The following is a 23,046-nucleotide window of genomic DNA, read 5'->3' on the forward strand; positions in this document are numbered from 1 at the left end:
ATTCATTTAAAAAGAAAAACCATTGATGCCTAGATGCACCACCAGCTTCAAATAATATACACACCAGCCAAGTGTTACAATGACTTTATTATTGTTATTATTAATAGTGTTCCTAATTGTACTATAAAGTATTACAGTTGAAAATACACAAAGCAGGTATTCACATAAAGCAGGAATGTTTACAGCTATAGCAGAGTCCAGATTAATCTATATTTTAACAAGCAGATAACTCGCAACACAGGGCCGTGCCATCACATTATCCGTTTAAAATGAATGTCACGTTTCTGCAAAAGATCTCCCACCCCCCTCTACCCAACTGTGGCTCTCCTAATCCAAGGACCCTACAGCGTGCCCTACTGGGGATAAAAAAAAAAGGTTTAACAGTACCCCCAGTATACCCCCCCCCCCCAATTTAGTCACTTGTGGAGTTTTTTCAGTTAGAAGCACGTTCACAATGCCAACCTGAAGATTCTCTTTGGTGACTTGGCCAGAATGGACAAGGCTTCTGTTTTGTTTGGATACACAGACCATGCTTTGGCTTTTTACTTTCATGAAGTTTCAAGTACAGAACATTAGAAATCCATCGCATTCTTATGCAGCATGAAAGTGAAGAAAAAAAAAAAAGACAAGACAGAGACGAGCCATCTTGTGTATGACCCAGATCAGAAGACTTCCAGAATCTTTGTAACAGTATGAACAGTATTCAGACCACACATTCTCTCCCTTTTTTAAGCAATCCCCACTGCCGAGACCCGAACTAACCCGACTTCCTGCACAGGGAGGCGCGGGCAATCCTTAGAACTGCCTGCTCTTTTACATCGGTTTCTACAGCAGGGTTTGCAAAGAGCAAGCGCTGCAATAGCTAGCCCTGACTGTGAACTCTCCCTTTCACAGCTCTGTTCATGCGCGTCCGTGTCTCCCCACCCGTGCTACTCCTTTGTAGTGTAATCTGTGTTCCGACAGGACTCCTCGATTAGAGCAGATAAGCATGAGAAGGGAACTCCAAAACAGATTAAAACAGGGAAGCGGCACTTTAAACAAAGAGCACATTATTGATGTCTTTCCTTGCCATCTGGCAAGGTGCCTGGGGTGCAGCTAACAGGTGAGCCCTCCAGCTTCTCACTGGCCCCTGCATCTTCTAAGCTGTACAGTGAACTGCTGGCCATCTCAAAACAGCTGTTACATACATGGTTTACCAATCAATAGTTTGGGACCCCTGCAAAAGTTGAGTTGACTGTCCCGGTAAAAGCATGGCAAAGTGTAGTACAGCACAGTGAAGGCTAGGAAAAACACACATGCTGAACTGCAGGAAGTAAGGTTTAGCATTGTAAAAACATGGTTAACCATGACAAAGCCGCAAATTTACCAAGGGCCAGATAAAGTGATCACTGTAAAAGTGTATGCTAGCTGATCAATTGTTTCCACTTTCATAGCGACCAATAAAAAGGCAGAATTTTTCATTGAGAAGCTACAGCAAGCCCTGACTTCAACTCGTCCAGCAATGCCAGTGTTGGAACTGGAAGTACCCAGGACCCCAGAGACAACGCCTATTTCTACTGGAAGGCTCAAACATTGGAGCCTGGAGGTAAAGCGAGTTCCAATCTCAACAGGATCTTTGCAGTGCTGAAGCCACACAAGTGGCAAAAGCACAATAGAGTGGAGTTAAATTTGTTCCGATAGCAACAATTACCAGGAAGTCATGCGTTTATTGTATTTAGCCTTTAGTTAACCTTAACTTTTTTTAATCTTCCCTACCCAACCCAGGCAAAAAATCTTAGCGACAACAAAAGCTGAACTCAACACAGATGTACTGCCCTGATCTTAAAGACCAGAGCCCCTGCTGAAGAACTGTATACAGTACTGAGCAGCTGCGTTTCTTTCTATTCCAGCACTGCATTTGCTACATTAAGATGACTTTCAGTGCATGGAAGAAGAACAAACAAACAGCCGAACACAGTGATACAATTCTCACATGCATAAATCAGGTGATGGGGAGAACAAATCACATTCAATGCTCAATTTGCGCCACACAGTATCCAATCCATTCTAGCGAGACCCTGCAGTGTTTCTCACAGAATCAGGCAAACGTGTTCAGATTTGAGTTGATAAACTGCGGTACACAACCAGGGTCCCCTATGGCACTAATTGAACATCACACTCTTCTTCCTCAACGTCTACCTGCCATGTAGCATTGCAGAACTGTCGCTAAAGATGTTTCATAAATACACAGTCTGCCTTTATAATCACCCTGCATAGGGGAAGCAGTGCCCTTTGCTACACTGGGTCCCAATAGAACAGAACAGCCGTGTCCAGTCAGCTGTTGAGAAATCCTGATTAAGACAAAGAGTTTAAAAAACACTCAATTCAGAAACTGAACCTCAATCCAGGCATGTCAGACCTGCACACACACACAAATAAAAACAATAAATATCACTCTCTTTACAGAACTTGAGTGTTCCTTTTTAGTAACTCTTCAGGAAACAAATCTGGGCTAGTAGCTTCTCTTTTTTTCTTTATCCTGTTCTGATGGTGAATGCAGCAGCAGTAGGGTGAGACGTGGGGGGGGGGGGGAGGGGGAGTACCCCAGTCCGTCTCGGTTCACAGTCTCTTTTTGATGAGCTTCTCCAGTTTGCGGATCCTGGATGACTCCTGCTCGGGAGTGGGTGTGCTGTAGGTCAGACAGGGGGCGCCCTCTGCTCCCGAGGGGGGTGTGGGCAACCTCTGTCTGAAGAGCTCCAGCATGCTGCTCTGCTCACTGCGCTTCAGGCCCTGTGGAGACAATCCAGGACACAGCAACAACTAGAATACAACACGTCAAGTGCAGGGCGTCTCTTCTAGTCATAAGTGATGCAGTTAACGTTTTCTAACAGATGTCCATGCAAGGTTTCATCAAATACAAAGTTTATATGATATAGCCAGAAGCATGGCCCAGGGTCTCCCGCCACGAGACACCAGTTGGCAGTAATACCCCCCCCCCCCCGACATCAATAACAAAAACAGCAAACAGGAAGTCAGTCCAGTCCCTTACCTTCATGTCAAGAATCTTCTGGAATGTTTCAGGGTTTCCATCAGCAAGGAGTTTGATGTAATTATCCACAAAAACAACTGAGGGCTCATGAGGGGCCATCACCACCTGGGGGGGGGGGTACAGTACAATATAAATACAAATCAAATCACCGTGAAGACTGAATACACTGAACTCCGCAGCAAAAGTAATAGGAGACTTTCTGGTACCATTATTATTATTATTATTATTATTATTATTATTATTATTATTATTTCTTAGCAGACGCCCGTATCCAGGGCGACTTACAATTGTTACAAGATATCACATTATTTTTACATACAATTACCCATTTATACAGTTGGGTTTTTACTGGAGCAATCTAGGTAAAGTACCTTGCTCAAGGGTACAACAGCAGTGTCCCCCACTGGGGATTGAACCCACAACCCTCCGGTCCAGAGTCCAGAGCCCTAACCACTACTCCACACTGCTGCCCATACCTTTGATCGTTCCATTAAAGACATTGAAAATACGGTATACCCTCTGATAAGTTCCAACAATACCTATTGCTAATATTTCATTTTTTGGTAGATTTGCAGACAGAGTTCCCGTCTTAAAAACCCTTGCTCTTAGCTAATTGACATTTTTGATTTATTTGTTTTCCAGCATCATCATTAAACTGTAAAGATTTAAAATTATCAGGACTTCAAAGGGTTAAAACAATGTATAATATTAAAACCCGACAACCGAACAGTAGAAATGGAACACACACACACACACACACACACACACTACATGCATGTGCATAAACATATCAAAAAATAAATTAAAAACAAGTCAATGTTTTGGGCTTCTTTCTTTGAACATCGCTCCGGTGGAATACAGTTTGGAACAAGATCAGATCATTTTCCAGGACTAAAACAGCATTTAACAAGTGGGACACATGCTTCACAGAGCTCGACCCCCTCCTCTTTAAACCGCAGGGGGGTAGGAATAGCAGGGACGGCAGGGAGTCGGAGGGAGAGGGGCTGGGAGTGCAGTGTGGATTGTCTGGAATTCACAAGTCCTTCCCCTGCGCTTACTGATTTACTTAGCAACTGTCCTGGACCAGAGCCAAAGAAAAGCCTGAGGGGCCTGTTGTGGTTACCTTGTAAAACCCAATGCCTGGGGCTGCCTTTCCATTCACTCCCAAACACCCAACGCCAGAGGGAGGGGAGAAACAGAGAGGGAGGAGGGGGCAGCCACGTCTCAGGAACAAATCTGTCAGTCATTTTGATTTCTTTTTTATTGAAGTCCTCGAGGCATTTTGCTATTTTTGATGCGGTTTAATAGGTACGTGATACTGAGCAATTCATTCTTTATGAAGATAATGATGTCTTATAAACTAAGACATGCTGGCCGTTGTGAGAAACCACTCCAGGCTGGGATTATATAATGGACGGGGTTTCTATGTTTAAATAAATACATACTCCGGACCATTTATTTCAAAACGTCGAGCACAAGAGACGCAAAACCATTTGTTTTATAGTTAAACATTTAAAAAAAGCTTTGGACAAACGATTGGTATTTTACAAGAATTTTAAAAGTAGGCTTCCCTGAAAATCTCAAAAGGATGCCTATAAATGAAAACAGGAGGTACAACACTACTATAAAAAGAAAAAAAAAAAAAAGTGTGCACCAACCACACTTAATATTCTGAGCACGCAGTCTTCATGCATAGACATATTTATATATCTAGCCGGGATGAAGGTGTCCTTCAGCCCTCCCTCACAGAAAACCGGAGCAGACTTTAAATAAATATTTTCAATCAGGTTAAGAGAGACTTGCAGACAGGAAAGTTGGCTGTCATCCAGACAGGACTGTACTGCCGAGACCTTGCCCTGTGGGGCTGGTGTGCAGGTGCCCTGGTTGTCATTAGACAGGGTCCTCCATGTCTCTGGGGATGCTTCTAAGCCAACAGGCTGAAGGCAGGGGGTAGGGGGTAGGGGGTTCAGAGGTAGGGGTGCGTGCCATTCACCTCTGGAATCCAGCCGAAGCTGTGTTTACATTGCATAACTCATTGAGGAGCGACAGCTCACCGCTGCGTTTGCGTGTGTTTAGAAGGCAGAGGGTGAAGCAGTAACTCACGGAAGTATCTGGCAGCCACAGCTGACTGCAGAAATCTGAAACACATTCTACAGAATTCAGTTTGAAGAAGTTGCATTTGGAGTCTTATTTCCTTTCCTATACTGCTGCGGTGGGCAACCTTACAATCCAGGTCTTCGACCTCAAACACATCCTTAATTATTAAAATGAAGCAACTAAACTATCTGATCTTGAAGTATGCAAAATTATCTTGTCACATGTTTATATAGCAGTGCAAATACAAAGTCTGCATTTCAAATGATGTCCAAGACACAAAGTTGCAACAACGGAAGTTAAACAAATTCTGCTAAAGATTGCAGTGGAATTGGTACTTTGTGGGGGGGTGGTTATTTTCAAAGCTTGGTAACTTATGTTGATTAAATATCTTTTAATAAACTTATGGAACAAAAATAAAAAGCAAAAGCACTAAAAACAGCATCGGCTGCGTAACCAGACAAACGGAAATGAAAAGAAGAGGATTGCGCCACCTTGAGGATCATCTCCGCGCGCGTCATGCCCTTCACCACGATCTTGGTGTAGCTGGCGGGCGCCTTGCGGACCACCTGGGACCCAATGGAGGGCAGATCCAGCAGAACCGTCTTCAGAGAGTGAGTGTCCAGCAGGAGCTGCCAAAAGAACCAAGGAGATGGTGAAAAAGCCACTCCCTGTAATCTAATAACGTTACATAACTTTAAACTGCTATGCAATGGGAGTCTTATTTCCATCTCCGCTACCTCACAGCAGCGCCATCAGACTTGACACCGACACCAACCTGCTCACTGAGATGAAATCATATCACAATAATTCTATACAAGCCATCAAACTTAATATGTTATATATAAATGATCCCGTAATGCATTTTACAGCAAGCCTATTGCAATCCAGCTTCTACCTGCTGCACATTCTCTGTCACACTACAGCACTGCTGAGTAACTGATCCAGGCTCAGCCAGTCAGCCAGCACAGACCAGGGCTTTATTCTCAAGACGCGCTCAGCTGAGCTGCATTGAAACAGCTGGATGGCAGCTCAACAGCTGAGCAGTGTGGAGGGGACCCAGCGGGCCGCATTCCGCATACAAAGAGCTGCTCTGTGAGAGCCAGGCCAGACAGGTGTACAGACAGGCAGAATGTGCATAGACAGCCCGCACAGCTGTCTCGCTAATCCCAGAGTAAACGCAAATTTCATAAACTAACATTTCAGGGGCCAGGAAAAGAAAAAAAAAAATCGGACAAGGAACTGCGTCACTACCATGCTTCACGGCTGGGATTTAAAAGTATAAATCGTGGCCTGGGGCTCTTTAATAAATGTAAAATGAACTCTGGTTGAAATGTTTTGGAGAACACATCGTGCTAACATTCTCACTGCCTGCGGTATAGGATCTATTCGTTGCAAATGTCTTTAAATACAATGGGCTCCATATTTATATTTCACAAGTAACTCAAACTCTAAACAGACACTGGCAGCAAGATTAAGTACCGAGACCAACACAGAAGACACAGTACAGTACATGCATGCTACTGTCCTTCCTTACTCATTTAGGGTTTTAAAGTGATTGTACAGACGTGACCTTTTTACCTGCTCTGCTCCCACCATGCTGATTGGCTTGCACCGGAAGAGGTGGTTAATGAACTTGGGAATAAAGGAGCTGGAAAAAGAAAAAAAGAAAATTTTAACATCGGAGCCCTCAGTAAATATGGATTACTATGAATGCAGATGCCTCGACACACTCCAGTATGTACTGTGGAGTTAAAGCTACCATTTTACGGTGTGTATTTTAATTTATTTATGAGATTAAAGATTATGGACCTTAAATGTTAAATCATAAAAACAAGGTAACTGTAGAATACCAAAACATGTACATGCATGGTTAAAATCAGGATGTATAGAGGTGCATGAGTGTGCGTGTGTGTGTGTGTGTGTGTGTGTGTGTGTGTATTTTGTGGTATAGGGCAGGTAAAGTGATTTAGTAATGTAACTTTAGCGCTCCCTAAAATAAAGAATTCCTCAGCAACTGCTCAGTGACGGCTATAGCTCCCTGGAGAGTCTGCGCAGCATTATATACAATTTCATGCTAGGAGTTTTCTCGATACAAAAGATAACAAGCAGCCAATCTTGGTTTTACTCAGCCCTTCACAGGATCATACATACTCTGGCCTATCTAAGCTTATAGTAAAGACAGGAATAGATCAACCTGCTACGGAATAGGGGTCTTATGCTCATAACAGCAGATGTCCGCTTGATTATACAGCACGGGGGAAGGAAAATGTGAGACACAAGCGCATGGGTTTATTTTGATTTAACAAGCATACCTAGTACAGAACGACTGGTGTATTTTGTTACTTTAATAAGGGTAGCAATTAGCAGAACTTACTTGGCGAATTTAATGACGAACTGGGTGAAGTATTTGCGCGTGGAGGCGAGGTTGTCCCGGATGACTGGGACGTTGTGCTTGATGTGCATGATAATTGAGGTGACGTAGGGGCTCTGGTCGCCTACGTGCTCCACGTTCTGCCACGGCATCTGTTAAACATTACAGAGTCAACGCAGGGGATTTGAAAACAAGAACTGCTGGATCCCAGCAGCATTATCTGCACAAACAGTTAAATGCATTGGCTCGGGTGCAGAGCTAGCGGTTACACAGAGGAATCCGGGTGGTAAGAGCGTGAAGACAGGTTTCACTGCATTTATTTATTTTTACAGAAAACACGATGGCTTCCAAGTGCTGGAATATCCACATTTAAAGAGAAAAATATCACCACATCCTCCTGGAAAAATAAATACCTCCTTGCTAGGGGGAAAACAGACTAATTATTTTCTTTTTAAAAAGATGCAGAGAAAAATACTACAAAGAGTCTGGAGCTATTTGATGTTCGTTACTAAGAACAAATAAATTCAAATTAAAATACAACCATCATTAAAAAGATGCGGTATCCTGGTAACCTACCTTACTCATGGCAGTAAGTGCAGGATCACAGGCTGCATCCAGGTCCTGCACCAACAACTGGATACTGTTTGAGATCACACTGCAAAACACAGCGTGAAGGGTTTGCTGTTTATTTAGGGTTGCATTCTCAATACAACAGTGAAAATGCAGCCTAAAGCCAAAGCTTTCTATCATAAAATATATACAGCGTACGTGATCTTCAGTTTTTTGTGTACATTTTAAAAACAAGGGTGAAGGAGTCTGTGTTCATGCCACAATGTCATGCCACACTGAACAGTGCCCCAAAACAGTGATCACAAATGCTTAGCGAGTGGAGGACTGCAATAAAAACACATGGCCCCCTCGATGAGACCAGAAGCTCCTCTTTAGCAGCAAGTGTTCTAAATGAAAACACTTGTGACCAAAACGATCTGTCTGGATTTCTCTTCTGTTATCCGGTTGGCGCCATCGGCTCTGTTCCACAACGAGCATCCAGCCGCCCCGCAGCCTTCCCAGGCAGCTTGGGGATAGTCGGCAATCCTCTCTCCGCGGAGCGGCTGCCGTCACAACCGTGCAGGAAATACCTGTGGTTTTCCATCATCTAATCAAACATGGCAAACACAGCCCAAACTACAAACTCCATTACATCTAAGTAGCTGGGCTTTAGCAACGGCATAACATTTAGTTGGCATGGTGTCTCAGCGTGCTAGCTGTGTTGTTTGTTAGTGGTATTGATTTAGCCTGCAGGCTTATGACACGTCTCCTATTGTGCTTTAGAGGGAACTTGCACATTTTTACACTGCCAGCAATAACAGAATGGAGACCAGAAAGGCCCTTACTTGCTGAAGGTGTCCATCTCTCCAGTCAGGTTTATCCTCTCGACCAGGATCTTATCAACCTTCTCCTTCAACTTCTCTTCAAGCTGTGTGAAAATAAACAACTAGAGCATATTAGACTCAAAACTCAAAACTCTCTCTCTTTCTCTACACCATGCATATTCCTCCATGTAATCTGCACGTTCTCTTGCTCACCTGCTGTGTGGTGGCCAGGCAGTACTCGGCTGTGCTGAGGATGCTGCAGACCAGGCACAGCTCGTCCACAGAGAACTTGGCTGCCTCCGGACCCTCCTTCTCCTTCAGGAGGCTGCTGATGGTCAGCCCCCCGCTGCTGCTGCTGGAGGTCCTGAAGCAAGAACCCAAGAGATAGAGGGGAGCTGATCAGCAAGTACCACTCACTGGGATTTCAGTATATATAACATAATGAACAACTGAATTAAAATCGATCAGTTTCTACATATGAAGAGCATGGAGTGTAAACTGTTTAGGTCAAAGTTTATTTCTGTCATCACGTGCTGTAGCCCACATGAGAGGTGTGTGTGTGTGCATGTCTGTGCGCGTCTGTCTGCCTCGGCTCCCTGCCTCCGCACTCACTTGGGCAGGTTCCCGGAGAGGATCTTCCAGGCATACTCGCGCAGGTACTTCTGGAAGATGGTGGAGAGGGCGATCATGGGCTCTCCAGTGCTGAGCAGGGAGCACTGCACCATGCACTTCTTATAATAGACAAAGAGATCAGCACAGCTGGGCAGCACGGCCCCCGCGTCGTCTGTGCTGGACTTGGGGGGACCCTGTGCTCGGAAATCAGCCACGAAGCGGTCAATCAGCTCCCCCAGGTTCCTAGAAGGGTGGGAAAAGTCTTAGAAGGTTTAACGAGCCATTCTGTTTGACAACTGCAGTCATATTATTATTATTATTATTATTATTATTATTTATTTCTTAGCTGACGCCCTTATCCAGGGCGACTTACAATTGTTACAAGATATCACATTATTTTTACATACAATTACCCATTTATACAGTTGGGTTTTTACTGGAGCAATCTAGGTAAAGTACCTTGCTCAAGGGTACAGCAGCAGTGTCCCCACCGGGGATTGAACCCACGACCCTCCGGTCAAGAGTCCAGAGCCCTAACCACTACTCCACACTGCTGCCCTCATATTAAACAAACCTGCATTTTGAGATGGAACTATGCCAAGGCTTTTGCAAACTGAATCTGTTACAGCAATGGAAAGTAATTTCAAGTAAAGCTACAAAAAGGCACCACTGCTGTGAGAACGCATGTAGGTGGATCTATCAAGTTTGCATCTCTCAACGCCTGTGCACTTGGCATTTAACAGTAGAGTGCATCTGAAGCCATTTACTCAGAGATCGGAAAACTGGAGAAAACAATAAAACCAACCCAGGATTTCATTCTGTTGCCTGAGGGAAGGTTATAGTAAAATATCCTGCTCCTCCAGTCTTGCCACTTGCACATGAAAAACTGAAATTAGACCCTGCATGCTATCCCTTACACACATCCCACAATCTGCTGGTGAGGCAGTTTTCACTGAATTCAAACTGTCTGTGGTTAGGTAGCTAATGGGAAACATTTCTGGTTCAATAGAGAAAAAAAAACAAAACATGTTGCTTTCCTTCTGTTGGAAGAGGCACTGGAAAGGGGCACCAAGGCCCTGGGATTTTACCCTGTGGGATATGATACCGTTTGTATGATTGAAAGACACACTGCACCGCCCAGCCCACGCAGACAGTCCCGTTTCACTCACCTGTCCTGCGACTCTATGTAGACGTAGAGATGGGGCTCAAAGCACTTGGACATGATGCCATGGAAGGGGTTGTCAGGGGCTTTGGGCTTCTTTGGCTGAGAAGGGAAAAACATTAACAGGGAGATACCATAACCAACTTGCATACAGAATCCTGTATCGCGACTTGGAATATAAATAGAATAAAATGTATCACTGCTATAGCATAACGATTCTATTATCTATGAAGATATTGAATGGCTCCCTAGCTGAAATCGATCGCGGTGCTGTCATTTACTGAACCCACTTCAAAACCAGTATATGCGAGATCCTGATAAAGTGGGCTGCGCAGATCTTGTGTTTAATACAGTGGTATGAAACGGCAGCTCACCTTGTCCAGGTCCCCGTCCCTCTCCAGAGCGGACTCATCGCTCCCGGCCTCGTCCTCCAGGAAGGGGTTTGTCGAAGGAGGGGGCGGCTCCGGCTTCTTCTGTCAAGTACAGAAATAACTTATTGATTCACATGAGACTGCAAGTGCAGGATGGCATACTGAACACGGGGCGAATTCAGAGGCTTGTAGTGCTACTGCTACTGCACAGGGAAGAAAAAAAAAAGGAGGGGTTGACTGCTCAAATTCCTGGCACCTGGTCATTTCAATAATCTACCCAAACAAGGGGAGTTCCAAAATCCAGGACCAGGTGCAGGACAAGAGTTCCTGACCCTGTTAAAAGTAATTCATACGGATATCAGACATCGCTTCTACACGAATGTAGAAAGACAGAAAGTGCAGATGCATTTTTTGCATGTGGCTAGACATAAGATCCATGTTGGCATGGTGCTGGTTTAAGTTTCATTTCACCCCACCCTCCCCAAAACTCATTGCCAACATGCCCCCCTTACCCCGCCACCGTCTCGCAGCGTGCTGCCAGAGAAACGCTTGGCCAGCAGCCCCTCGAAGTTTGTGGTTCTCTGGATGGCAAAGAGAAGCAGCTTCACCTCGATCTCCTTCGCCCTCGTTCTCATCAGCTTTGCCAGCTCTATCCTGGAGAAAAAAAACACACACACACGTATGTATTTAAAATCTATTTATCCTATAACCAGGTATAAATTAAAATCGGGTGGGGTCACAGCATCTTTAAACCCTGTAAAGACAGCAAACGTCACCTGGTGATGTGACAGAACTCCACAGCGATGCGCTCCGTCATGCACCACTCCCCCGGGAACATGCGCCCGTACTTCTCCTCGTAATCCACCAGCTGCCTTTTGATCCAGGCGTAGCGCCGGTCAATCTTATCCAGCCAGGCCACCTGGAATAAACACACAGACTTTACAAACAGCCCAACGAAACTGTGGTGCAGCTCAGCCAGTCCAAAACCAAAAAGCTGGCAATACACAAAAGTAATGTCATCTCTCAAGTAAAAGGTTGGACTCAGTTTAATAGCAGACATGTTTAGAAGTATGCGAGTGAAATAGCAGTAGGGGGTAAGTGGGTGGCTATTAGAGGGACCCAGCCTTATAACCAGTTCATGTTTTAAAGCTAGGACTGTACTGCATACTCTCTTGTACGTCTCACAGCCAACAATCGTACTCACATCTTGGTTTTCCTGGAAGAGAACCAGATATTCGGACAGGTGCTGCCTGATGAACTTTTTGATAATTTCTTGTTTGATTCGGGGATCAAGGACATTGGCTACGAGGCAGGCGTCCCGCAAAACGTTACTGGGACCCCCGGGTCGCTGGAGAGGAGAAGGATCGAAAGAACAGCTTTATTCATTCTTATAAATCATCAGCATTAGAATTGTGTTCTTATCTTTACCACAGTTTTTTGTTTGCTTTGTAATTTGGTACCAAGCCACTATAAGGATGCAGCTTAGGCACCATTATTTCAATTTAATACCAGGGTTTGTTAAACGTGTTTCTTTTTAGTACTACTATATGCTTGATGGTAAAATGCAGGGATAGTAAGAAGACTCCTATTGCATAGCAGTTCACCCATTCCAGGTTTTACCACAAGCTTGATTAGCCACAGTGTATAGGTAACAAGCTCAGGTGTGTCTTATTAAACTCATGCTATGCAATGGAAGTTTTACTTCTATCCCTGACATGGTTTAGGTCCGCTGATTTTATATGATTCTAATAGCATTAGAAAGATAGCAGGGACCAGCTCAGCTCCTTTACCTTGGTTCCTTGCAAAGGAAAAGCCTCTTCAAAGTCTGCCAGAATCTGCTGTCCCAGTTCAGTCTGAGCAGCTTTTACTCTAAAGAAAAAAAACAAAAACAGCAATCAGCACCATAACTAACGGGATATAGTATTGTGACCCTTCCCCGTAAGTGCAAATGGTGAAAAAGAAGTCCGATTCGAGTTACTATTATCAGCATAATTTCCTCTGCCAAAGCATATCAGTGTGTAATAGCAACCCTATCCCCCTTCATAATGGAAAGGAGATGGGGTGTCTTCGGTAAGCATATCAGCTCCTCTTGGCTGTAAAACTGGACAGAAAAAAAAGAAAAAAATACAACTAAAGTACAGCGCTGATGGGGCTAATGAGGCATGAACATGGATTTTAAAACTTTTATCACGCCCATAAACTGATAATGCACGATTATAAGAAGATGATAAAGATGTAGGTTATTCCCTAATGGGACCAGCCTCCTGCAAAAACACTCCGATTGCATGAACTGAAGGCTCAGCTAAGAAAGAAGCACGGACGCCGTTTGCATTCCCACAGAAGCCAACACACAGAGCGAGTCCTGGCAGAATCTCCGAGCTGTCTGTGAGGCTCTCCATCACCACTTCCACTGGCCTGGGATCAAAGGCAAGACAATCAGGTGCAAAGAGAATGAAGAGACAGAGACGAGACAGGCAGTGCCAGTCCAGTGCTTCTCTGCCAACCCTGGGTGGAACTTGGGCACCAAGTCAAAGGTGGGCTTGAAAAACACATTGTTTTTTACAGTCTGACTTTAGACACCTCGCTGCTTAAGTCTTATCTGGCAAGGGAGGGAGAGAGGGAAAGTGGGAGAGAGGGACAGCATCAAAGGGAATCGAAGGCTGGGAAGAAATTAGTCAGAAAGCTTTGCCTGTTTTTGTGCAAATGTTATTAGAGTTGCAGACTAACGGGGGGGTCTGCAAAATAATTCCTCTATTGACCTCTAACTTCAACTTTGAGACTGTAACAATCTATATTTTGCAGATAAATAACATTGGCAAACGCTTATGTAGCAATTCCAGGTTTCCAGTGACAAGTCAAAGAGTTTTCATTTGCATTTTTTGGTTCAGACCAAGGAAAACACCCTACAGAATAAAAGGGAGGCCACATTACAACTTGCTACTGTTAGATCTGATCTCTTATATAAATAGAGTCGAATTTGCATCCTGAATTATAATCTGGGATTGCTTACTGTAACATTTTCCAGTAGCTTATTGTTTACCCCCACCGTTCATAACAAGTGCCGTTCTTTGGCAACCAAGAAACCGCATTGGCTTTCCCAAGAGATCCCACAACACAGACTCACGTGGATCCAGCCTGACATCCTGCTGAGAGAAGAAGAGGCTGAAACAGCCCTATTTTTCCCTTGTAGACAAACTGTTACGTCTGAACTCAAATACTTTCCAGTCCCCCCACCCCCAAAGCCTGTAACTCATCTCTGAAATGCTTGTCAAGTGTGGGTTTAAAAACAGTAATTATACAGATTTCTTTTTTTCCTTTAAAATGACTACCCGCTGGAACGGTATTTTAAGATAAGACAAGGATCTGCTTTCTGGAAGCGGCTTTTCACTCCACTGACCATCTCTAATTATTATGGGGAGTCATTTCCTAGTGAAACGCATCAGTGCAGAACGGCTGGAGGAACTGCCTTCACTGCCACAGAAAATAAATACAAATGTCACTGTATATTACAGCTGATGATGGCTACACAAGCTGAGGCTCTGGGGTCCTGAATTCACTTAACCAATAAATACTATATTTGTGTGCATCAGTTAAATGAATACACAGGATTACATGTTGGACGACATTCCTTATTAGCAGTAAAATCAAGAATACAAATCAACAATTTGGGATCTCAGTCCACTACTAACCACCAGACCACATCACCTCCTTTAGACGCCCTCAGCTTTTTGATGACCCAGTTCCCACAGTGGGTAGGCAATGAAAGGACAAGATATTTCAGGGTAGGGAACTACCTCCACCCTTACGTAGGCGAGTTGATGAGCCAGGATTGGGTATCATGATGATTAGGATAGAAACTGCTGGAAGGTTGTGTACACTGTTGAAGATCAAGCTCACCCACTCAGCAGAGAGTGTTTTCTTAGAGAAAGGTTGCTGGGTAGTGTTAAAAGGACTTGGGAGAGGAAGCAGGAGGCTTTCACCTGCTGCTTCTCTAGATAAAGAGCTAAACATTGAGCAGGGCTGTGGAACTTATATGACATTGCGCTGACACACACACACATGCTGTGCCCACTCTGTCAAACTGGTGGCTTTACAATCCATTTTCAGTGTCCATAGCAAAGCACGCTAGGCAATGTCATTGGAAACGTGTCTTGCTTTGTGTTTTAGGAGGACCACAACACCAGATAGCAAGACAATTACTGGGAGAGGGAGAGGGAGCTAATAACGTGTGTTTAGAACATAAGTGAAAACTAAAAAAACAACAAACAATCTGATATGGGACGCTGAGCACAACTGCCTTGCATTATTGTGGCGCAAGGTTGCATCACAGGACGCAGTTACAAATACAGGGCATTTAATAATTCAGCACTGCGTTGAGGGGGTGCTTTTGGACCAAGGCGAGTACATCTGAATGAATCATGAAGGAGACAGCAGCAGCTCAGCACCACACGCAGCTGCTACCTTTCTGAGAGCTGGCGGATCTGTGGGATTCCCATGTACTTGTGGAAGTGCTCCAGCACATTCACCACCCCCTGCAGCAGGTTAGCCACCTCTCCGTACTGCCTCCGTCGAGTCATCGCCCTGCGGGAACACGAGGAGGGAGGGTTACAGCGGGGCACTCCCTGGGAAGCAGCACAGACACATCGCAGGGGCCACATGATGCCAACCCCGCGAGCCACACTCAGCCGACACAAAGCTGCTTCTAGCGTGACTCATTTTCATAGAGGTTAATTCCAATGAAAAAAAGCACACATTACTTTCAGATTTGTATGAGTAAGTAAGCTCACTAATACAACTGTAACAATACCAAACTTATTTAAAGCACAGGGATGGAAAGAAGACTCCCACTGCATAGCAGTCTGATCCATTCCTGGTTTTACTATCAGATTAATAACACACATCATCAACAGAGCTTGTTACCGGTACATTGTGGCTAATCAAGCATATAATAAAAACCAGAAAGGATGAAACTGCTATGCAATAGGAGTCTTATTTCCATCCCTGTGTTGTAAACAGACTACATATGTCTAAGAGAGGGAGGGGCACCTACTCTAGAGAGTCCACCCCCCCGGCCAGCATGTGCAGGTGGTTCAGCGTGGTGATGGAGGTGGTCAGGTGACGCTTGGCGTGGTCCAGCTGTTTGATATCCCGGGTGATTTCTTTAACCTGCAGGGAGAGAATAAAATCACAACAGGGGAATGGAGAACGGTGTGCTACCCGAGAATCAAAACAGCCTTGACCACAACTGAGCTAGCAGCCCTGCACTTCTACGAAAGATTTCAATGGGATCTCTTACTGCCGCCGAGTGAACTGGGCCTCGGCTAGTATGAAATATAGAAGTCTGTGCTGTTATGGAGTCCTGGCAGATATATTAACTATGGTTATAGCTGAGGAGCGTGCCGCGAAAATACAAATTTCAGATTCACCTTATTTCGCTTTATATTACCGTCAAAAACTGGCTTCTGAAAAACATAGGAAAACTTGATAACCCACAAACGTTTCCATTTCGAGAACACGGTAATAGGACGCCGAGGACAGTTTAACGAGAGAAAATGAAATTGTTGGTTATCAAGTTTTTCCAGGAGAATTGGCACATGCCCGTTTGTTTTTCGATGCAAGCTCATCTGAACCCATTATAACTTAAATGAAAATGTACCTTCTGCTTTGCTCACGTACCATTTGCTCAGATTTCTCTGCCTTGTCTTTAATGTCCTTAATTTTGCCGAAGAGCTGCTGGATGGCTTTCTGTGCCTCTTCAAGAGCCTGGAACGGAAAAACAAAGCGAGTTCAACAGTAACCCGGTGTCATCCACTTCATAGTGCAAACAAAATATATATATATTCTTCAAACCTGGCCATCTACAAAATGACATAAGCTTCTGGCTTGAGATCTACTCATTATCCATATGCCAAAACCTGGCATAAATCAAAAACAATTTCAAATCCATATGGCAGAAGTAATAAAATAAAACTTGACTGTTACTTGCCTGTCACTTACAGGATGGAAGTATAACCCTTGTATTTACCAGCAGGCTTGTGGCCGGTATACTGCCATGGGTCTGATAAAAACAGGCAAGGGCTAGGAGGGAAATGTGTGCCAGCTCAGCATTTCTGCAGTGGCCAGAGGTATTCAAATGAATCGGAATGACTTTATGAAAAGTACTAAGAGTTTTTTTTCACTGCTGTATAGGTTTGGCAGCAGCTTCACAGAGCTGCATGTCGAAGCCGCTTGCTGTAGGATGTTTATATTCTGGGATCGCCAGCCCAGCATAATAACTCTCCTGGTCTTTCCGTGACTCGTCACTAAAGATGCAATGCTGTAAAGATTGATTTGACCTTTTTTTTTGTCCTGGATCAAAATAGCTATTATCTTTTTGTTTTTGTGCAGCATTTAGTATGTTGCATATAATTCAAATGAAATTGAACTACAGGAAAGCTCAGAATGCGAAAGAGAAATAATAATCCATTTGTTCATTAGTTTATTTTAAAATCCTAAATCATAATTTGTATTGAACGGTAACACAAAACAAATCAGTGAACCAAATATTTATGCAAGACCAACGACCGGATGATGAGACAGAATTCGTCATTGCAAAAGTTCCACTGTGCTTCACATGCGTGCAAAAAAAGCGGAACACACCCTGCAAAGCATCTAACAATAGCCTGCAAGGAACTGGAAGCTGCACAACATGCTGGACGGGAATCTCTGCTATTGCTATTAGCTTTTCAAATCCTGAGCAGTTAGAATTTCCCATGCACCAAACACAGGGGGAAATTGCTCATATCAGCATCCCCAAGTACAACACTGTAGGCTGCTTCTTTTTACAGCCAGCAGGAATGTGAACAGCTGGGACCAGCTGGCTTTGGAATGTAACACTTTTCAAGAGTCCTTTCAAATAATAAAAAAGGGGATATTGGTTTCTCTCTTCTCAGGGTGGAAACGGAGGAACTCAATGAACCTCCCGCGTTGGGTATGGGCTCGTTAACTCTTCCCACGCCACATTTTGGGGAAAAGAAAAAATTCCTGCGAAACAGCAGCTCTGACATCGACATAACAAGCATTCTGATCAGTGGGAAGGGGAGGGTGAACGGTCCTCAGGGATCTAATTATAAATGGGTTGGAGCGGAGGGACCAGGAAACAGTGCTGCTGTTTTAATAGAGCCGCAGCAGAGTGGTTAGGAACTGGGAGACAGTGCGGCTGAGTGGTTAGGAACTGGGAGACAGTGTGGCTGAGTGGTTAGGAACTGGAAGGCTGTGCAGCCGAGTGGTTAGGAACTGGGAGGCTGTGCGGCTGAGTGGTTAGGAACTGGGAGACAGGGCGGCTGAGTGGTTAGGAACTGGGAGACAGGGCGGCAGAGTGGTTAGGAACTGGGAGACAGGGCGGCAGAGTGGTTAGGAACTGGGAGACAGGGCTGCAGAGTGGTTAGGAATTGGGAGGCTGTGCGGCTGAGTGGTTAGGAACTGGAAGGCTGTGCAGCCGAGTGGTTAGGAACTAGGAGGCTGTGCGGCTGAGTGGTTAGGAACTGGGAGACAGGGCGGCAGAGTGGTTAGGAACTGGGAGACAGGGCTGCAGAGTGGTTAGGAACTGGGAGGCTGTGCGGCTGAGTGGTTAGGAACTGGAAGGCAGTGTGGCTGAGTGGTTATAGCCAGTGGACTGGGAGGCAAAGTGACCTAGTGGCCGGAGCTGAATTACTGAGAAAGAATATGGACTAGTGGTTAGTGCTGAAGGACTGGAATGGACTGCGGCTTAGTGGTTAGAGCTAACAGACTGGAAGGCAGTGCAGTCTAGTGGTTAGAGCTGAAGGACTGGGAAGCAATGTGACTAAGTAATTAAACTGAATGATTTCCAAGCAGTGTGTTCTTGAGGTTAGTGTTTAGGAAGCAAAAACCAGTGTGGCCTGGGACCGAGATGTCCGTGTGACCAAGTATTATACTAAGAGTGCGTTCTAGTAGTTAAAGCATAGGGACCGACAGACAGTGTAGTCTTGTTATAAGTGCTTAAGAAATTTCCAGTTTGCCCAGAAATACCTCTCCAACAGAAACACAGCATGACTGAACTAAACGACCTTAACATACACCTCCCAAAAACTCCTTGAACAACTTTAGCTGCTTTATGTTTTCCCAGAAGCTACCTACAGTAACACAAAAAAACAACCAACTACTGTACATGTGGTATTCATTTGTGGCTTAAAGACATTTCATCCTACAGACATCCAGGAAGCTTTTCCAGACATCTTTCTTGAACCACAAAAACCCTGGAGATGCAAAGCATTTCTAATCTGGGTCACCTTCAGGCTGGCATCCTATGAAATCGAGTTAAGAAAAAAAAAAAAAAAGTGGAGAAACTTTCCTTTTTCACTGGAGCAAAAAAATAGCCAAATATGACTTATCAAGCAATTGATATCATCTCCTACTGTTTACTACAAGGGCTTGTCAATTTCATGGGCTGGCCTCTTTGAAGCAGTTGTTACATCTTCTAACCCCCTCCCCTGTTCCCTCCAACAGCTAAAAATATCAACTGGCCGTTCCCACAGCTGTAGCCTGCTCTGGCTATGCAGTCAATGTCCCCGTGAACCCCTCCCCTTTCTAGATATTACACAGGCTAAACAAAGGAGGAAATTGTCTTTTTCCATCCCCGCTCCTCTCGATCTGTAATCCACACCTCACCCCGCTTCCATCTGGGAAAGGGATTTTCCTCTGCGCACAATGGAAAAAGCAGTGGCGCTGCGACAGGGCTGGCTGCCGGAGTAAAGGAAGCACATTCCGACGAGCGGGACTGTCCACATTCCAGAGGTGAACGACCACAAACACTGCAGCCCTGACTGTTTGCTCCGTTCTGGCTGGAAAACATGTCGATCTGTGATCTTCCCTCATCGTGAGCAACAGATTCCTTTACTGAGGTGACACAGCTGAGGTGACACTTTTCAGTGGATTTTTATTTTAAAAATACGAAAGTTACATGACAGCATGGCCAGTGCAGACAACCCATCAATCGCTACAGAGATAATACAAATTGTTTTTTATTGTGTGAATGTTGTAACGTGTGTGTGTGTGGTTGAAAAAGGGCAGTATTTTTCTAGTATAGTGAGCTCATAAAAGTAAATAAATACTTGGATATTGCTTTAAGTCCATCCCTTAGGTGTTGCACACAAAAGTTAGATGCCAGCCCACTGTACACAGTCGGATTGCCCTTGCTTGGTCTCAAACCCACAACCATCCACACAGCAACATCCCAGTGATCTAACCGCTAAAGCTACTTGTCTCCCCCAAGCACAGTAGCTAGAGATGCAGTGGGACCATGCGAGAAGCATTCCTCGTGCTCTGCATAGCTGGATGCTTCATTCATCACAGCCAGCCCTTGCGAAGCTGACACTTCCACAGACTGATCTTTGTGCAGCACGGCTCTCACATCTGGCAGCATGGCGAACCGCGAGCAATCTGCTACTCTCATTTACTCCTCCCCCTTCCTTTCATCCTGACCCAGACAGGCCAGCCTCCCAGAGGTGCAGGAGTGCACTGATCTTCCTAATGCTGTGCAGCAGGCCAGCCAAGCAGGGCTAGCGACTGTCATTCTGTAATGTGGTGCTGTAGACCTGGGCTCAGTTACAATTACAGCAGCACGGTTTGCTGAAATTACAATTACACTGTGTTCAATTACAATGATGCTGCAGTAATACTAAAAAGTAAAAAAACAACAGCACACATTAGCATGTTTAATCTATGTATTCTAAACAGCTCAGCAATAATCACAGCTACATACAAAGAAACATACTATAGAACTTTTTTTAAAACAAAATGGGGGTCACTAAAAGTGGTTGAAAATATGAGAATAAATGATCTCTCAATGTAAACCACAACGTGAAGCTGCGAATGACTGATCTTGGAAAGCTGTGTAACTGAACTGGAACGGTATATCTTATAATTACAACTGGAACTACAATTATGCAGGTGTGCCGTAGTTCAATTACAAATTACAAAACTGCGATTGTACTTGAACCCAGGTCTGCTGTGGTGTGAACCAGCACCCAGCAAACAAGGGGAAATACAACACAAAAAGTGGTGCTGCGCTGCCCCCTAGTGTATACAAAATAAACAACAATCTATAATACACGTGGAAGTTATTTAGAGAAAAGGGCACCATGTTTAGCTTGCATTACAGATGGCTAATTATTGTTAGTATAAGGACCCAGATTGTCTCATTCCTAACACTGCTTTACTAGAGAACGATAATTCAAGACAGACCTGTCTGCCATCCTGCCCCACGTTGGTCTGCCCTCTCACAACCGTTCTGATGTTGTCATCCAGACGTCTGGAAGAGAGAAGGGAAAACTTGAATTGCAGCAGGGACAAACAAACGGGGGAAAGAAAGCACATCTAAGTACAGAGAGGGTTTTGCTTACCGGATTTTAAAGCGAATCTTGTTCACGACATCATCTATGTTGGCCAACGACTGCAAATTGAAATAATAAAAGAGAGCTTTTAAATACATATACATTCAGAAAAGAAAAAAATGACAAGCAAACAAAGATATTTGCATATTCTATGTTTATCAATTACTGTTTAAGCAAAGTTAAAGAAAAAAATACACCAAAACAACCTTCTTTTACCCCTCTAAAAGAAATTAGCACCTTATAGAATTGGGTGCATGACACTTAAAATCAATACCAACCCCACAAACCCACAACACTAGAAACATTGCCACCTAGTGGACGTCTGCTCCAATGTTTTGATAGCAACCAAGGTCCATACATTTATTTAAATAGTTTGTCTTTGTAGATAGATAGATAGATAGATAGATAGATAGATAGATAAAATGTTATTTTTTTAAGAAGCCCAGATCTCTGAGTGACAGCATGTCGGGAGAGGGTGAAAAGAAAGCCCGGATATTTGTATTACTCTTACGTGTTCAGTTGGGAAGAGCGTGTTGATATATTCCACAGCGTTGAAGTCAGCTCTGTCCAGGGGGTCCTGGCTCGGAAACACCTGAAATTCATCAAAACAACAGGGTCGATTGCAATGGCGGACTGTTGCGCAATCATCAACAGCAGCAAAGCAGAGGTGGGCTCTCCTCGGGACCAACTCGATATAAAAACGACATTCTTAACAGAAGACCGCTCTCTCTGGAGCTCTGGCGGTCAATAACGTTTCTGCATGTCAAGCACCCAGCCTTTGTATTGCTTCGCCCCAAATACAGTAGCAGGTATTCATCCAGATTGATTATTTGCCAGTAATAGTACGCATATTAATACTCTGCCTACCGCATGGGATCTGAATGCAAAAAGTGGAGGTGACGTCCACCAAAACACACGCAGTGATCTGCCACTTTCACTGCTAGTACAGACTAGAGCCGGTGTAGCACAAAACAAATAACGAGCAAGGGTTTTAACAAGACTTTCAACTTCAGCAATGCAGCGCGCTTGACACTTTATCAACTGAAAAATAACAACAATTACTAAGAAATGCGTCTCGCAGTTTGTCTTCTTGTGCAGTACTGTAGTTGGTCTGTCTGAGACAGAATTGAAATTCCGAGTAGTCAGTCTGACCTATCTAAAGATTGCGCCGTGTTTTATTTTGTGTTTGTTTTTTTCTTGCATTCACATTTGCTCACCTGTTCTATCGCCTGCTGGACCTCGGGGGTGAGGTGTAAAATCGCCTCCAATTCATCCACAAATTCGATCTCCTCTTCTTCCATCATTGAAATCAAAACCAGATTCCTCGGCCACTGGAGCACTTCCTCGAACAAGGGGGTTGTGGGAATGTGGAGGACTGAACTGATCCGCCCAACACCGGAGGCCGATGGGATAGTGGCGGACTGTATGAATTGCTGCATTTACCTGTGAAGGTGTGTGTATCTGTGTAAAAACTGCATCATGTTAATACTGTAAATAATGCGAGTGTTTCAAACATCTATGCGGATGCAATAGTGTTAAGTTCTTAAACGAAAGCATTTCTAAAATCATATGCATTTAACAAATTACCAATAACGGTTTTTTTAAAAGGACTGCAGTGAAATCGGTAACAGCACGATCCTT

The 23,046-nt window shown here is 44.3% G+C and overlaps 1 protein-coding gene across 2 annotated transcripts; it reads right to left on the reverse strand.

The window, feature by feature from the left end:
• Positions 1-68: 68 nt before the first annotated feature.
• On the reverse strand, positions 69-22,818 carry LOC117430631 (vacuolar protein sorting-associated protein 53 homolog). Of its 2 annotated transcripts, none has more exons than XM_058998059.1 (22): positions 22,623-22,818; positions 21,917-21,997; positions 21,415-21,464; positions 21,257-21,323; positions 16,691-16,777; positions 16,065-16,180; positions 15,476-15,595; positions 12,805-12,883; positions 12,219-12,362; positions 11,791-11,933; positions 11,527-11,668; positions 11,018-11,113; positions 10,651-10,745; positions 9,482-9,724; positions 9,083-9,233; positions 8,891-8,973; positions 8,073-8,151; positions 7,500-7,648; positions 6,704-6,773; positions 5,617-5,754; positions 3,029-3,133; positions 69-2,769 (listed from the first exon to the last, which is right to left on the reverse strand). In XM_058998059.1, exons 1-22 carry the CDS (start codon positions 22,707-22,709, stop codon positions 2,599-2,601), a joined length of 2,496 nt encoding a protein of 831 aa, XP_058854042.1. In that variant the 5' UTR covers positions 22,710-22,818; the 3' UTR covers positions 69-2,598. The 2 variants fall into 2 exon arrangements, with proteins under 2 accessions (XP_058854042.1, XP_058854041.1); XM_058998058.1 differs by having other exon boundaries at positions 11,018-11,116.
• Positions 22,819-23,046: the final 228 nt, after the last annotated feature.

The sequence above is a fragment of the Acipenser ruthenus genome, chromosome 24 (assembly GCF_902713425.1).
Source record: "Acipenser ruthenus chromosome 24, fAciRut3.2 maternal haplotype, whole genome shotgun sequence".
NCBI classification, from domain to species: domain Eukaryota; kingdom Metazoa; phylum Chordata; class Actinopteri; order Acipenseriformes; family Acipenseridae; genus Acipenser; species Acipenser ruthenus.

Bases quoted from the DNA above. Each gene is read 5' to 3' on its own strand.
- LOC117430631 (XM_058998058.1), bottom strand. From the start codon at position 22,709: ATGATGGAAGAAGAGGAGATCGAATTTGTGGATGAATTGGAGGCGATT. The intron at 12,363-12,804 runs GTAAAGGAGCTG...TCTCCTCTCCAG, and splicing joins TTCCTTTGCAAGGAACCAAG to CGACCCGGGGGTCCCAGTAA. The intron at 8,974-9,082 runs GTGAGCAAGAGA...ATTTTCACACAG, and splicing joins GCCTGGCCACCACACAGCAG to CTTGAAGAGAAGTTGAAGGA.